Source organism: Pelobates fuscus, chromosome 2, assembly GCF_036172605.1.
Source record: "Pelobates fuscus isolate aPelFus1 chromosome 2, aPelFus1.pri, whole genome shotgun sequence".
NCBI classification, from domain to species: Eukaryota; Metazoa; Chordata; class Amphibia; order Anura; family Pelobatidae; genus Pelobates; species Pelobates fuscus.
This window is the reverse complement of record NC_086318.1, coordinates 441,178,356-441,192,150: the sequence shown is the minus strand read 5'-3', so window position 1 is coordinate 441,192,150 and position 13,795 is coordinate 441,178,356. Positions and strand designations below refer to the sequence as shown.

The 13,795-nt window shown below is 37.6% G+C and overlaps 1 protein-coding gene across 2 annotated transcripts in view; it reads left to right on the top strand.

The window, feature by feature from the left end:
• Positions 1–13,795, top strand: part of MDGA1 (MAM domain containing glycosylphosphatidylinositol anchor 1) — a 391,494-nt gene that overhangs the window by 219,033 nt on the left and 158,666 nt on the right. For both annotated transcript variants that reach the window (XM_063444124.1, XM_063444123.1), the window contains exon 6: positions 430–562. In XM_063444124.1, coding sequence (XP_063300194.1) covers positions 430–562 — 133 coding nt within the window. The remainder of the gene's footprint in view (positions 1–429; positions 563–13,795) is intronic.

The following is a 13,795-nucleotide window of genomic DNA, read 5'->3' as shown; positions in this document are numbered from 1 at the left end:
TCCGGAAGTACAAAAACACCCACTGCTCGCATATCCCTGCCTAAAACAGCTCAGACTGGTTTTTATTCTGTGCAGTGTTTATTTTTATTTTTTTTGTCGTACTGGACCTCCATTTTCTTATATCAGAAGCATTGGGTCTTTGGTTAACAATGCTGCTTAATGTAATGTCATTCTGTTTATAGTCAGATCGATCTCTTCTTCCAAATAATATTCAGAGGTAAATAGGGGCTAGGTGGGCAGGTAGGTAGAGGAAGGGGTTATTTTATGTCACACTCTTCAATATAAAGGCGGGTACCAGACTTAGGGTTATACCAAATATGGGAAATGTCATAGATATTTATTTGCAGATTATAAAATAATAATTGTTGCGTAATCCAAGCAGATTTTCCATTGCTGATGGCAGTGTTTCTCGATCTGTCCCATTTTCAGGGTGAAACCAAAGTACTGAAATTAAAGAACTTACGACCTCAGGATTTCGCCAATTACACGTGTCAAGTGTCTGTGCGGAATGTCTGCGGGATCCGTGACAAATCCATCACGTTCCGCCTCACTAACCGAACCGGTAAGATTATGACTGGAAGCTTGGAATAGGCAGGGTTATTGTGAATTGTACATTCGGTTTGTTGCTGGTCGGTAGGCATCAGGAACGTACAGCAGGAGATTTAGGAAAGATGAGCAAAGTGCTACAAGTGAGTGATTAGCTGGAACATTCCACTGGGTTCCATGGTGACTGCATTTCTTTTTAAACTTTGCATCACTTTGCAGTTAGTTTTATAAACCTTGTATATATATATATATATATATATATATATATATATATATATATATATATATATATATATTCTGTGTTTGGCATGAATTTCCTCCATCTTGGTATGGCTTTGGGGGACATTTATCAAAGTGTTGTGAATCTAAAAATTAGTGTGAATAATCATCATGGAAACCAACAGATTGATTGGGAATATTCCACTGATGATCACTACTTTGGTAACGTTGTATCCTTCTTCCAATCACAGCACTTTCCCAGATCACCCCTATGACGTCCACACAGCTTTTCTAAAGGTTTTCCATTCAAGTGTTTCCAGAATTGTGAGGAAGTCTTGTGTTGAACAGAAAATGTGTTTTTAATACTAAATGAGAGGAATTTAACATTAGGCAGAGGCATGTCCTGTCGGTGATAAGCTGCATTCCCCATGATACCACCATTTTATCCAGATAAATATCGAAAAAACAGTCTTCAGATTTGGTTAAGGAATTGATAAAAGCTATATCTTCATTTTGTTCAATCTGTCAGATATTTTAGCCAACCACAGGCTTTCCATTGAGACTGGTGCCCAGTTTGATGCTTCCATAGTAAAGCTGGGGTCTGTGATGGAGGAAGAGGCACCTGGGTTAAACTTAACCCCTTAAAGAAAGGTAGACTCCCAGCACTTGCAGGCACCATAATAAATTCATTGTCATGTAGATTTTATGGTGCCCAGAATATTCTTTTTAAGGTAGGGTTTAAAATTAAGGTTAAAGTGTTGAATTCAGTATTAGTATTAGAGTGTAGGGTACGGTATTAAGGTTAGAGGGTACAGTTTGTTATTACAGTTAGAAGATAGGGCTCGTATTAGGATTAAAGGTTACAGTTTATTATTATGGTTACGGGGTAGGGTTTGGTATTACGATTAGAGGGTACAGTTCAATATTAAGGTTAGACGGTAGAGTTCCGTATTAAGGTTAGACGGTAGAGTTCCGTATTAAGGTTAGACGGTAGAGTTCCGTATTAAGGTTAGACGGTAGAGTTTGTTTTTACGGTTAGAGGGTAGAGTTTGATATTAAGGTTAGAGGGTAGAGTTTGATATTAAGGTTAGAGGGTAGAGTTTGATATTAAGGTTAGAGGGTAGAGTTTAGTATTAAGGTTAGAGGATAGAGTTTGATATTAAGGTTAGAGGGTAGAGTTTGATATTAAGGTTAGAGGCTAGAGTTTGGTATTAAGGTTAGAAGATAGAGTTTGGTATCAAGGTTAAAGGGTAGCGTTTGGTATTAAGGTTAGAGGATAGAGTTTGATATCAAGGTTAGAGGATAGAGTTTGGTTTTAAGGTTAGAGGGTAGAGTTTGATATTAAGGTTAGAGGGTAGAGTTTAGTATTAAGGTTAGAGGATAGAGTTTGATATTAAGGTTAGAGGGTAGAGTTTGATATTAAGGTTAGAGGCTAGAGTTTGGTATTAAGGATAGAAGATAGAGTTTGGTATCAAGGTTAGAGGATAGAGTTTGATATCAAGGTTAGAGGCTAGAGTTTGGTATTAATGTTAGAAGATAGAGTTTGGTATCAAGGTTACAGGGTAGAGTTTGGTATTAGGGTTAGAGGATAGAGTTTGATATCAAGGTTAGAGGATAGAGTTTGGTTTTAAGGTTAGAGGGTAGAGTTTGATATTAAGGTTAGAGGGTAGAGTTTGATATTAAGGTTAGAGGATAGAGTTTGGTTTTAAGGTTAGAGGGTAGAGTTTGGTTTTAAGGTTAGAGGATAGAGTTTGGTTTTAAGGTTACATGGTAGAGTTTGGTTTTAAGGTTAGAGGGTAGAGTTTGATATCAAGGTTAGAGGGTAGAGTTTGATATCAAGGTTAGAGGATAGAGTTTGGTTTTAAGGTTAGAGGATAGAGTTTGACATTAATGTTAGTGGATAGAGTTTGATATTAAGGTTAGAGGTTAGAGTTTGATATTAAGGTTAGGTGAGAGGGTGGCATTCGTTTGATATTAAGGCTAAAGTGTAGGGTTTGTTTTTAAAGTAGAGGGTAATGTTAAACTTTGTGGCTAGTATTAGGCATTACAATTAGAGGTCTTACCTTACTTTAGCTACATTACATGGCTGCTCAAATATGGTAACGTCAAAAATGCTGTTTCAGTATGACTGTACCAAAATGCCCAGTCCATAACGGCATAGAAAATGTGGTTCACAAACATCTGCAGTGTCACCCGTGTATTGTGGCTTGGCAAACCCTGCTCTGTGGCTTAGCCACCCCTGTATTATGGCTTAGCAAACCCTGTATTATAGCCTAGCCACCCTTGTATTATGGCTTAGCAAACCCTATATTATGGCTTAGCAAACCCTGCTCTGTGGCTTAGCCACCCCTGTATTATGGCTTAGCATACTCGGCTCTGTGGCTTAGCCACTCCTGTAATATGGCATGGCAAAAGCCGACGTCTGCACCTGTGTGGCCTGTGTTCATGTTATGTTGCTACAACGCTGGTTTTTATTAACAAACTAAATTACTCATGAAAAACTTATTTTTACTTCTTTTGAGAACATCTATAAAAAAATTAACAAACACTCATGTGGATTAATGAACCCCTTAAGGACGGAGGCAATTGTACAAGTTCTGATCAAAACAAAATGTAAACAAAACCTGGAATTTGTCTTTAGTGCCCGGACTGCCACCACAACCACTTACACATCTAAAGGGCTCCCGCTTCCCAGTGCCAGGACTGCCACCACAACCACTTACACATCTATAGGGCTCCCAGTGCCTGGACTGCCACCACAACCCCTTACACCTCTAGGGCTCCCTTGCCAGGAATTAGTTTATTGGTCTAGATTCCTGTCATCATTCACTTAATTTTCCCTCCCTCTCGGTTGTTTTGCCACTTTTTAGAAATTCGAAGCACTTTGGAACTTCAGCAATTCAGAACTTCGGCAATTTGGTTCGGCACTTCTGAACTACCGAACTTCGGCACTTTGAACATCCGTAAGCATCTGAATGTCCGAATTGCACGAAATTCATCCGAATGTACATTCGGAATGAAACGAATTGCACATGTCTAATAAAATGAACATATTTGTATTCTGCAATGTCTCAAGAGTACAATAGTACCACCCATGAACATATTTTATTACAGGGTTAAATATTCAATTTTTCAGTTTACACACATTAAAATTTGGCTATTTTGGTCTGAAGCTTGAAATGCCTATCAAATTCACTTTGAATTCCTGGCAATTCTCACTTTAGTATAACCTTTTAAATAACCTTTTTAACACAGTGCAGTAATATCAGAACATGTTATTTGTAGAACAAAATGTGTGATACAAAGATGAATTCAAATTCATGAGAATTAACATTAGTCCTTTTGAAGGAGATTGGTACATTATAAATCTATACTTTGCGGTTATCTGAGATGCAACAAATTAAATATACTTAGCAGCAAATATTCTGAATACCCCCAGATACTAAGGGAAATAATTGTTCCTACATTTTAAACAAAAACAGTGAATATGAGAACTCGTAGGATGGACATAAACTCAGAGAAATCTCCATAGCTTGCCCTCTGTGTAGTCCCCACTCGGAGATACAGTAACCTCTGATGATCGTTTTGGCTTTCCTGGGCCTCGTCAGTGAGGTGTAGCTGATATCCCTCTGGACACAATAAATACAATTTGGTGTGTCTAATTTACATCAGATATCAAATACACCCTAATTAATAAGTATATTAACTTAAAAAAAATTGTGAGTGTTCACTCCCTAAACAGCGAGCTGTGGTACATTTTTCAAATCCATTTAGTTTGACGTACTCGAGTCAATCATTAACTCCCAACAAGTTATTATCCAGTGATTAAACCAGTGGCAGGCAGTCACAGTATAATCCTACGCGTGGAATGCCACCTCCCTAATCTCATTAACTTCCCATCTCGGTGGCTTGTCCATTAATGCTCAGATATACATCAGGACGTGAATGCAGCTTTATAGTCTGAAAATAATGATCCGAGACCGAAATCCGGGAGAGTGGGGTTTTATATGAAATGCTTGCACAATTTGAGTGTCTTTTCCACCACTTGAGAGGGCCGAGTGATGTGCTGCACGGACGCCAATTAGCAAACTATTGTGCCAAATTCCCGTCACCCTCACAGGAATTGCCATATGACTGTGCTCATCCTGCAATCTAGCTGTTTAGTCAATTAAAAAAAAACTTTGTGCTCAGAATTTTAACAAAGCACATTTTGTTGTCTTCTTCTGCTGGAATTTCAATATGCAGTAACAATTTGGATTTTGTTTAGACATATATATATTTCCTGTTATATGGATACAGTATCTTACAAAATAAAGAAACTGACATCAGAAAAATTCCTTGATATAAAGTAGAATAAAATCTGTGCTTTTCCTGTGCTGCGGACTTGGGAATATGTTCGATAGTGATTTTTGTGTATTTTTTTTTTGGGGGGGTGGGTTTGGAGCTAGAAATGGATGAAGTGTTTATAGCGAAGTTGGGATTCCTTATGTCACGCTTGTTGTCCACACGGCCTGTTGCCCACAGTGAATTCTGGGAGTCATACAGCTTATGTGCTTGAATATCAGGTTCTGATTGCCGGCCGACGCCATCAGTTCTCAATAGTTATTGTTTTAATAAAAAACTTTCACTCCCGAAATTACTCACCAAATTGAGATTTCTGGGGATTACACTTTTTAGGACAGATTAGCTAAATCTGAAAAATATCCATGTTGGATTATCTTTCTATTTTGGATATTTTCTTCCTAAAAATTAAAATCATTGAGTTTTACAGGTTTCACAGTTTAGTGAAATAATGTAATGCAATTCAAAAACAAAAAGTTCAGTTCAGAACTGACAGATGTTCAATCAGAGATACACGTTCTGCCATGTGATTGGCTGAAACTATTATTTTCTTTAAGTACATTTTTTATGCAACTGCATTTTATATTGTTACAGCAATTAACTGTTTCTATGTTTGGTTAAAGGACAGCTGTCATCAAATTTTCACTTCTCGTTTTTGAAACTATTAAATTTAATAAAAATTTATAACTTTTATAAATGGTGTATAAGGATTTTTTTTTTAGACTGGCTAACTGGCTCTAACTGGCTCTAACTGGCTCTAACTGGCTAAGCAGCCATATCAGTTCAGGATGTAACACTATATAATTTGGAAATGTCCAAGGGGAGTAAGTTACATAGTTACATAGTTACATAGTTACAAAGCTGAAAAGAGACTTGCGTCCATCAAGTTCAGCCTTCCTCACATATGCTTTTGCTGTTGATCCAAAAGAAAACAAAAAACCCAGTCTGAAGCGCTTCCAATTTTGCAACAAAGTAGGAAAAAATTCCTTCTTGACCCCAAAGTGGCAGTCCAATATCTCCTTGGATCAAACAGCTATTACCCCACTAATTAGAAATTATATCCCTGTATGTTATGTTTTTTGCAAGTATTTATCCAATTGCAGTTTAAACATCTGTATGGACTCTGATAAAACCACTTCTTCAGGCAGAGAATTCCATATCCTTATTGCTCTTACTGTAAAAAACCTAAATCTTGCCTTAGATTAAATCTCATTTCTTCCAGTCTAAATGCAAATGCATGACCTTGTATCCCATGTATAGCCCTGTTTTTGAATAGATTTCCAGACAATGGTTTGTAATAGCCCCAAATATATTTGTATAATGTTATCATATCCCCTCTGAGGCACTGTTTTTCCAAACTAAAGAGATTTACATTTTTTAACCTTTCTTCGTAACTAAAATGCTCCATTCCTTTTATCAATTTTGTAGCTCGTCTCTGCACTTTTTTTTAGTGCCATGATATCCTTCTTTAGAACAAGTGCCCCAAATTGCACAGCATATTCAAGGTGTGTTCTTACCAGTGATTTATAAAGAGGCAAAATTAGATTTTCAACCCTAGAATTTATGCCCCTATGACAAAACCTTACTGGCCTTAGCAACTGCAGATTGACATTGCATATTGCTGACTAATTTGTTGTCTATAACAATTCCCAAATCTTTCTCGTGTGTGGTTATCCCTAGTTCACTACCATTTAGTGTTTCAGAATGTTTGTGCATTTTGGACCATGAAGTGACTTTGCATTTCTCTACATTAAATTTCATCTGCCATTTTAGTGCCCAGTCCCCCAATCTATTTAAATCCCTCTGCAGCAAAGCAATATCCTGCTCACATTTTATTACTTTACAAAGTTTTGTGTCATCTGCAAACACTTAAACATGGCTTTCAATGCCTATTTCAAGATAATTTATAAATATGTTAAATAGAAGCGGTCCCAAAACAGAACCCTGAGGGACACCACTTACCACTTTTGTCCAGCTTGAAAATTTACCATTAATGACAACTCATTGTACTCTATCCTGAAGCCAATGTTCTACCCAAGAACAAGAATATTCATCTAGACCAATTTCTTTTAGTTTGAAGACTAACCTATTGTGAGGAACTGTATCAAATGCCTTGGCAAAATCCAAGTAGATCACGTCCACTGCAACACCCTGATCTATACTTCTACTTACATCTTCGTAGAATGCAATCAGGTTAGTTAGGTATGACCTGTGTTTCATAAAAGCATGCTGATTATTGCTAGTAAGAAAGTTCTTCTCAAGTAATTCCTGAATATTATCCCTTAATAGCCCTTCAAATATTTTCCCAGTCACAGAAGTTAAGCTCACTGGTGTATAATTTCCAGGCAAGGATTTTGAACCCTTTTTAAATATAGGAACAGCATCTGTCTTCATCCAATCCTCTGGTACAATACCTGAAACAAAAGAATCTTGAAAAATTAAATCCAGAGGTCCACTTATTTCCCCACTTAGCTCCTTAAGCACTCGTGGGTGAATACAGTCAGGCCCCAGAGCTTTATTTACTTTAAGTTTCTTTAAACTGCTGTAGCACCTTGTCTTGAGTTATCCAATCACAAGTTATCTGCAAGTTTTTTGCTGAAATCATTTGCATATCTCTTGCCATAGGATCCTGATTAATATATACCGAAGAAAAATAGTTATTTAAAACTTCTGCCTTTTCATGGTCTTCATTAACTAACCAGACCCATCTACACTTTCATTTTTTTTTTTTTTTTTTTAGAATTTATGTACTTAAAAAAATTCTTGGGGTTGGTTTTACATTTTTTGCCATTTAATTTCTCATTTTCTAGTTTAGACACTTTAATTGCCGTTTTGCAAGCATTATTGGCTTCCTTATATCTAATATAGGATGCCTCTGATTTATCCGATTTAAATGATTCACAGGCTGTTTTCTTATTTTTAATCTCTTGTTTTACTTCTCTACTAAGCCACATTGGTTTCAATTTGTTTATTTTATACTTATTATCCAATAGTACTAACTGAGAAATGCACCTTTCTAATATTTGTTTGAATAGTTTCCATTTAGCCTCAGTGTTTTTTTTAACTAAGGAGTTTATGCCAGTCGATATGTTGTAGAGCTGCCCTAATCTTATTGAAATTGGCTTTTTTAAAATCATACGTTTTAGTATACCCCACGTGCTTTTGTTTTTTAGAGTTTATTTAAAAAAATACCATATTGTGATTACTATTTCCCAAATGCTCCCCTACTTGAATGTTGGTCAAAAGATCAACATGGTTTGTTATAACGAGGTCCAGACAAGCATCCTTTCTAGTTCTTATACATTTATAATATTGTTTTAAACTGCTTTATATAGATTACATTTTAAGATGCAGGTCACTTAAAGACATTGTCGAAAAAGAAATTTAAGGAGGCACAGCACTGCCTAAATCAATATATATATATATATATCATTTAGTAGATATATCCCCAATGAAAACATGCATACATTTAACTTGGCATGTTTTCATTAAGAGTAATATCTAAAAGCAGCTTGCAAACCCTGCTGATCTCTTGTCTGTGCCTTTGCAAGCCGTCCCCTTCTTACCCCGCCCAGACTTTCTGTGGCTGTCCAATCAAAGACTTCCTAATGCAGCCAAATTCAATGTTTTGTGAAACCAGGACATACTTGAAAACGAGAGAAATTTCAATGAATCCTTCCTGGTAAAATATTTTATAAATAAATAAAAATCAATGAGAAGTCTTTACAAGGCAGGTGCTCTGGGCAATTGCTGCCTCTTTAGTTTATCTCCACTGAGCTAAACAAACCAGGACTTGTTGTCTGATTGACAGCCCGGGGAATGTAACAAGGATAATTCATTTATATTTCTACTGAAATCTAAATTTTTTGTAAAATGAACAAAAAAGAGCACTTTTGGGCACTTCAAGTTAAAGTGCTTTAGGGACAGAATAGATAAGGGCGCTTTAGAACACAGTAATGTACAAATGTGAAGCCAAATATAAATCCTATGTCCGTACTTTTATTAAAAGTCTATGAAGTCTCTGGCTGTTATACGGTGCATATCTCAAAGAAAATATTGAGTACATGGTATTGAGATAACATGTACTGTATAACATCCAAAGACTTCATAGACTTTTAATAAACGTAAGTACATGTGATTTATATTTGGCTTCACTTTTGTACATTACTGTGTTTTAAGGCGCCGTTATCTATTTTTGGGGAATCCTCGAAAGATTTAATGCTGCCTTAAAGTACATAGTGAGCACCTAATTTTTGTGTTTTTCTTAAAGTGCTTTAGGGGTCTGTGGTGTCTCTTTAATAAATGATTAAAAGGATAAATGTATATAACTTTATTAAAATTAAATTTGGTGATATATAGTGCAGTTCCATTAGTAAAAAATAACACCTTAAAGTACTGATCATAAAAGAATTCCATAGACACGTACAAACTCAACCCCTTTATTGCCAAATTAGATATTCATTTTTCTCCTTTCTTGATCTATAAAATGATACCAGGTGTTACCCAGCTTGGCCTCCTCTGCGTTTAATTCAGATTAATATATATATACACGTGTAGGAGCTGTGTGCAGACATTATTTAATCGGTAACTATGGGTATATGACATATATATATAGCATAATAGATCATTACAATCATACGGAGAGAAAGTCACACATTTATTAAGCTCCCGGAGTACCAGACATTGAAAAGAATCATTTCTATTTAATAATTCCATCATGCCATTTCGCTCACATTACTACTGTAAAAAATTCCTACAATATTTACAATAGACGTGATCAAATAACATGTAATACATTAAACTCCATGCGATTCACATCATCATACACTGAGAGAGATCAGTGCGGACAGTTCGTTAGATCAAATCATTGCTGGGAATAAAAACAATTAAGATTCTGGAATAACTATCTGACAGTGTTTTCAGATATTGTTTTATTCTTCTTCAAATTACAGAAGGATGTGACTTTTTTAATTGAAACTAATTTTGTTGAAAAAGTCAAATGTTCAACTACGGTATAAATAAACAGGTACAGGTAGAGCATGGAGACTCGCAGACGCTGGTCATTCCTTAATGGCATTGGGGGGTTCTTTTCTCAAAGTGCATGAACTGTGCTTCATTCTGTGCATGATCTGTGTACATGCTAAGAGAATGACAGCGTTACCTAGCTATTACAATAAATGCTTTCCAATCAGTAATCGTTATCTGGCTGATGGTGTGGCTGAGACCCAACATTCTGTTACTGCACCGGTTGCTGCTTCCCTTCAATCCTCAGTTTGTGTACCCTTTCCTGCTTTCCTTGGATTTCTAGTTCTTCACCATTAGCTACTTCCTTTACATTCCTGCACCCGTTCCTGCTTACTTTAGATTCTAAATTCCTGCATCTGTTCCTGTTCCACCTGGATACTCCATTCCTTCACCTGTTCTCCCTTAATTCTCCATTCCTGTATCTGATCTTGCTCCATTTAGATTTTTCATTCCTGTTCCTTTTCTCGCTTCCTTTAGATTTCCATTCCTTACATAGTTACATATATGAAAAGAGACTTGCGTCCATCAAATTCAGTCTTCCTCACATTTGCTTTTTGCTGTTGATCTAAAAGAAGGCAAAAAAAACCCAGTTTGAAGCACTTCTAATTTTGAAACAAGCTAGGAAAAAAATTCATTCTTGACCCCAGAATGGCAGTCAGATTTATCCTTGGATCAAGCAGTTATTACCCTACATTGAAAGATTATATCCTTGAATATTCTGTTTTGCAAGTATGCATCTGGTAGCTGTTTGAACATCTGTATGGACTCTGATAAAACCACTTCTTCAGGCAGAGAATTCCACATCCTTATTGTTCTTACAGTAAAAAAAACCTTTCCTTTGCCTTAGACAAAATCTTCTTTCTTCCAGTCTAAACGCATGACCTCGTGTCCTGTGTAAAGTCCGGTTTGTGAATAGATTTCCACACAATGGTTTGTATTGGCCCCGAATATATTTGTATAATGTTACCATATCCCCTCTCAGGCGATCTTTTTCTAAACTAAATAGGTTTAACTTTGTTAACCTTTCTTCATAGCTGAAATGTTCCATTCCTTTTATTAATTTTGTAGCCCGCCTCTGCACTTTTTCTAGTGCCATAATATCCTTCTTTAGAACAGGTGCCCAAAATTGCACAGCATATTCAATATGTGGTCTTATCATTGATTTATAAAGAGGCAAAATGATATTCTCATCCCGAGAATGAATGTCCTTTTTCATGCATGACAATACCTTACTGGCCTTAGCCACTGCTGATTGACATTGCACATTGTTGCATAGTTTGTTGTCTATAACAATTCCCAAGTCCTTTTCGTGTGTTGTTATCCCTAATTCGCTTCCATTAAGGTATACGTTGCTTGTGTATTCTTTACGCCGAAGTGCAGAACTTTGCATTTTTCAACATTACATTTCGTCTGCAAAGTAATATCTTGCTCACATTGTATTATTTTACAGAGTTTTGTGTCATCTGCAAACACTGAAACATGACTTTTTTCAAGATAATTTATAAACATGTTAAATAGAAGGGGTCCCAGAACAGAACCCTGAGGGACGCCACTTGCCACCTCTGACCAGCTTGAAAACTTACCATTAATGACAACTGTTTGTACTCTGTTTTTAAGCCAATGTTCTACCCAAGAACAAGCATTTTCATCTAGATCGATTTCCTTGAGTTTGAACACTAATCTTCTATGTGGAACTGTATCAAATGCCTTGGCAAAATTCAAATAGATCACATCCACAGCAACACCCTGATCTATACTTCCTCGTAGACGTAGAACGCAATCAAGTTAGTTTGACATGACCTGTGCTTCATAAAACCGTGCTGATATTTGCTGATAACCATGTTCTTCTCAAGGAATTTTTGAATATTATCCCTTAATAACCTTTCAAATATTTTCCCAGCCACAGAAGTTAAGCTCACAGGTCTATAATTTCCAGGCAAGGATTTTGAACCCATTTTGAATATAGGAACCACATCTACCTTCCTCCAATCCTCTGGAACACTTCCTGAAAGAAAAGAATCTTGAAAGATTAAATACAGAAGTTCACTTATTTCTACACTTAGTTCCTTAAGCAGTGGCGTACATACCAGGGTCGCGGTACCCGGTATGTACCCACAGGGCCAGCCTCTTCTGCTGGGGGGCCCAGGAGCCGGCCACCTCCGGGCCCCCCGAGGCTGGCCCTGCTGTCACCCGGCTGGCGGGCGCGCGAGGGAGCACTGTCCCCTGGGTGCTCCCTCTTCAGCTCCCTCGCGCACCGCACTGAAACCGGAGCCGGAAGATGACGTCATCTTCCGGCTCCGGTATCAGTACGCGGCGCGCGAGGGAGCTGAAGAGGGAGCACCCAGGGGACAGTGCTCCCTCGCGCGCCCGCCAGCCGGGTGACCAGCAACACCACTGGACCCCAGGGAATCCCCCCAGCTCTCACACAGGTAAGGAGGCTGGGGGGATTAAATAAAAAAAAAACAGAAAAAACGTGTGTGTGTGTGTTTAGTGAGTGTGTTAGTGAGTGTGTGTGAGTGTGTGTTAGTGAGTGTGTTAGTGTTAGTGAGTGTGTTAGTGAGTGTGTTAGTGAGTGTGTGTGTGTGTTAGTGTTAGTGAGTGTGTTAGTGAGAGTGGTAGTGAGTGAGTGTGTTAGTGAGAGTGGTAGTGAGTGAGTGTGTTAGTGAGTGTGTTAGTGAGAGTGTTAGTGAGAGTGTTAGTGAGAGTGTTAGTGAGTGTTAGTGAGTGTGTTAATGTGAGTGTGTTAATGTGAGTGTGTTAGTGTTAGTGAGTGTGTTACTGTTAGTGAGTGTGTTAGTGAGAGTGTGAGTGAGTGTGTTAGTGAGTGTGTTAGTGTTAGTGAGTGTGTTAGTGAGTGTGTTAGTGTTAGTGAGTGTGTTAATGTGAGTGTGTTAGTGAGTGTGTGAGTGTTAGTGAGTGAGTGAGTGTGTGTGTGTGTGTTAGTGAGTGTGTTAGTGTTAGTGAGTGTGTTAGTGTTAGTGAGTGTGTTAGTGAGTGTGTTAGTGTTAGTTTGTGTTAGTGTGTGTGTGTGTTAGTGAGAGAGTGTGTTAGTGAGTGTGTTAGTGTTAATGTGAGTGTGTTAGTGTTAGTGAGTGTGTTAATGTGAGTGTGTTAGTGTTAGTGAGTGTGTTAGTGAGTGTGTTAGTGAGTGTGTTAGTGTTAGTGAGTGTGTTAGTGAGTGTGTTAATGTGAGTGTGTTAGTGAGTGTGTGAGTGTTAGTGAGTGAGTGAGTGTGTGTGTGTGTGTTAGTGAGTGTGTTAATGTGAGTGTGTTAGTGTTAGTGAGTGTGTTAGTGTTAGTGAGTGTGTTAGTGAGTGTGTTAGTGTTAGTTTGTGTTAGTGTGTGTTAGTGAGAGAGTGTGTTAGTGAGTGTGTTAGTGTTAGTGTGTTAGTGTGAGTGTGTTAGTGGTAGTGTGTTAGTGTTAGTGTGAGTGTGTTAGTGTGAGTGTGTTAGTGTGAGTGTGTTAGTGTGAGTGTGTTAGTGTGAGTGTGTTAGTGAGTGTGTTAGTGAGTGTGTTAGTGTGAGTGATTGTGTGAGTGATTGTGTTAGTGAGTGTGTTAGTGAGTGTGTTAGTGAGTGTGTTAGTGTGTGTTAGTGAGTGTGTTAGTGTTAGTTTGTGTTAGTTTGTGTGTGTGTTAGTGAGTGAGTGTGAGTGAGTGTGTGT